This window comes from Clupea harengus, chromosome 24, assembly GCF_900700415.2.
Source record: "Clupea harengus chromosome 24, Ch_v2.0.2, whole genome shotgun sequence".
Classification (NCBI taxonomy): domain Eukaryota; kingdom Metazoa; phylum Chordata; class Actinopteri; order Clupeiformes; family Clupeidae; genus Clupea; species Clupea harengus.
The window spans coordinates 19,096,018-19,098,517 of NC_045175.1; the positions used below are offsets into that span (position 1 = coordinate 19,096,018).

Consider the following 2,500-nt stretch of genomic DNA (forward strand, 5'->3'; position numbering starts at 1 on the left):
CCCAAAACGGTGGTCTACGTCACAATGGATTGCCGCCCGTTGAAATGCATGGGATTTAGAATATCGCGTCGCTCGTAACGGTGTCATGGGTTTGCACCGCTAGGGTTGTCTCGATACCAAAATTATGACTTCGATACAATACCTGCCATAAATATCATGATACCCGATACTTACGATACGATGCCACAAATACGATACGATACCACAAATACGATACGATAATGGCATATTTATCTATAATAGTAATAAATAAAATATCTGTATGGTTCCCTTTTTTACTAGCTTGTTCCTGCCCAGCTTTTTGAACACTTAACAAATGGCATTCATGGAATAATAATTTTTCCTTAACTAAAAAAAAAAATAATTAGCTCAAGATCCACCCTCAGGCTCCACCAGCATGTAGCTTATTGCATCAATTGTGTTTCAATTGGTGCACTTTTGTGTGCATTCTGACCTCATGATCATAGGCCACATTAGTGACATTGTAGGTTATTTTGCATGTATAGCGTTTTCTCTCTCTCTCTCTCTCTCTCTCTCTCTGAATTTTGACAATGAATTGGGCTACGTTCTTGTAGCCAAATTGAAAGCTAGATCAACATCTTAAACGAGGCTACATGCAATAGAGCCATCCGATATCCCTTCGGCTAACCTATCCTTAAAAAAGGGCCTTCTGCAACGATAAACATGACCCGTACTGATGGAAGATTAAATACATCATTTTCAGATTATGGCAGTTAACATTACTAGTGTGAAAAATGCGGTTTCATTACGTTAACCACACTGCATTATGATCATGGTCCTACGCATCGTCAAAATTCTATGATGGGGAAAATCGCTTTTCGCTAAACTAGGCTAAGGCTACTCGTGTTAGGGTGTATATGGGTGAGCTTGGGGGTGTTCATGTTTGCAATCACATTTGCTAACCTGTCGTTCTTTGAACTCTTTGAAAAGTTCGGGGTGTCTGTCTGAGAGGTGCTTTGCCATATTAGACGTGTTGCCTCGCTTTGTCTGAGTCGTTTTGAAACTTTTTTTGCAGACGGGTCTCTGTGTGTCGGTGGGCTTTCCTTCACTATCTGCGATATATCCGAAATAATTCCAGATTTCACTTCTGGCATCTTTTTTTTTATCAACAAGCCGAGGACGGTCGGCCATGTCTCCCCTGCTGTCACTCGCTGTCTGTGAGTGACGGCTGCCTGAGCTTGCAGCCCCGCCCACGCAGTCAATGCATGCATGCAGCCTACAGGGAGCGGAGCAGCAAGTGCGGTCCGATTGCGCGCTATTTTATTGAAGTATCGAAACTAAAAATCTGCAAAAATCGTATCGTTTTAAACGAGAGGGTACCGCGGTACCTTTCTAGTATCGATACACCGTGCAACATTAGTGGCTGTTGCTGTAAATGTCGCATGCATATCATGAAGGCTATGGATTGTTGACTTTAGTTTCTGTCAAAGATGAAAGGCACACACATCTCACACACTCCTTCTTTCTCTCTTTGTATGTTTATTTCCCTATTTTCCTTTCTCGTCCTCTGTCCCTCTCTCTTTTTCTCTCTCCCCCTCCCTCTGTCTCTCTCTTCCTCTCTCTGTCTCTCCCTCCCTCTGTCCCTCTTCCTCTCTCTCTCTCTCTCCCTCCCTCCCTCCCTCCCTCTGCCCCTCTCTTCCTCTCTCTGTACCTCTCTTCTTCTCTCTCTCTCTTCCTCTCCCTCTTACTTTTTCTCTCTCCCTCTGCCCCTCTCTTCCTCTCTCTCCCTCTGTCCCTCCTTCCTTTCTCTCTGTCCCTCTCTCTTCACCCCCCTGCAGCAGAGGAAGAGTCAGAAGCGGAAGGCCGACACCACCACGCCGACCGCCAACGACCAGCTGAGCGAATCGTCTCCCGCCGCCACTGAGCCCCGCCCTCGCCGCGAGAGCAGCCGGCCCAAGCAGACGCGCCAGGATGCGCCCGACTCCCAGTTCATCGTCAGGCCGACCAAGTGTAAGTTTTAGTTACTGCAGAATTAATACCATGAATCGACGTGCCGATGTTATTGGTCGATATTATAAGCTAATTGCCGAACGATATCTGCGTTTATAAGGGCCGATAAATAAATAAAAAAAGGATCAATGTTTTCATTGCAAAGTTTGTCCACCAGAGGCCGCACAGCAGTTTTGGCAGCGCACTTGTTTCCTAGGCTACGAATCTCAGTAATGCACAGTACAGCGGAGTCTTATCGGATTTGTTTTTAATCCTCAAATATCGAAATCGGTATGACTCTTTAAAAGTCTTATATCGATCAGGCTCTAGTCTCTTGAATGTTCTTTCCGTCTCATTCCTGTGTGGAATTTTGTCCGCAGTGAGTCCTCGTCGGAGCGAGCAGCTGCGGTACTGCCGTGGGGTTCTGCGGGAGATGCAGGCCAAGAAGCACATCGCCTACGGCTGGCCCTTCTACGTGCCAGTAGACACCCAAGCCCTTGGCCTGCATGACTACTACGACATCATCAAACACCCCATGGACCTCGGCACC

At 46.4% G+C, this 2,500-nt stretch overlaps 1 protein-coding gene across 1 annotated transcript in view; it reads left to right on the forward strand.

Moving 5' to 3' along the window:
• LOC105903159 (bromodomain-containing protein 4-like) overlaps window positions 1–2,500 on the forward strand; it is a 33,484-nt gene that overhangs the window by 13,606 nt on the left and 17,378 nt on the right. Inside the window, exons 6-7 of the mRNA XM_042703533.1 lie at window positions 1,800–1,971; window positions 2,331–2,500. The exon at window positions 2,331–2,500 is cut by the window's right edge and continues 6 nt beyond it. Coding sequence (XP_042559467.1) covers window positions 1,800–1,971; window positions 2,331–2,500 — 342 coding nt within the window. The remainder of the gene's footprint in view (window positions 1–1,799; window positions 1,972–2,330) is intronic.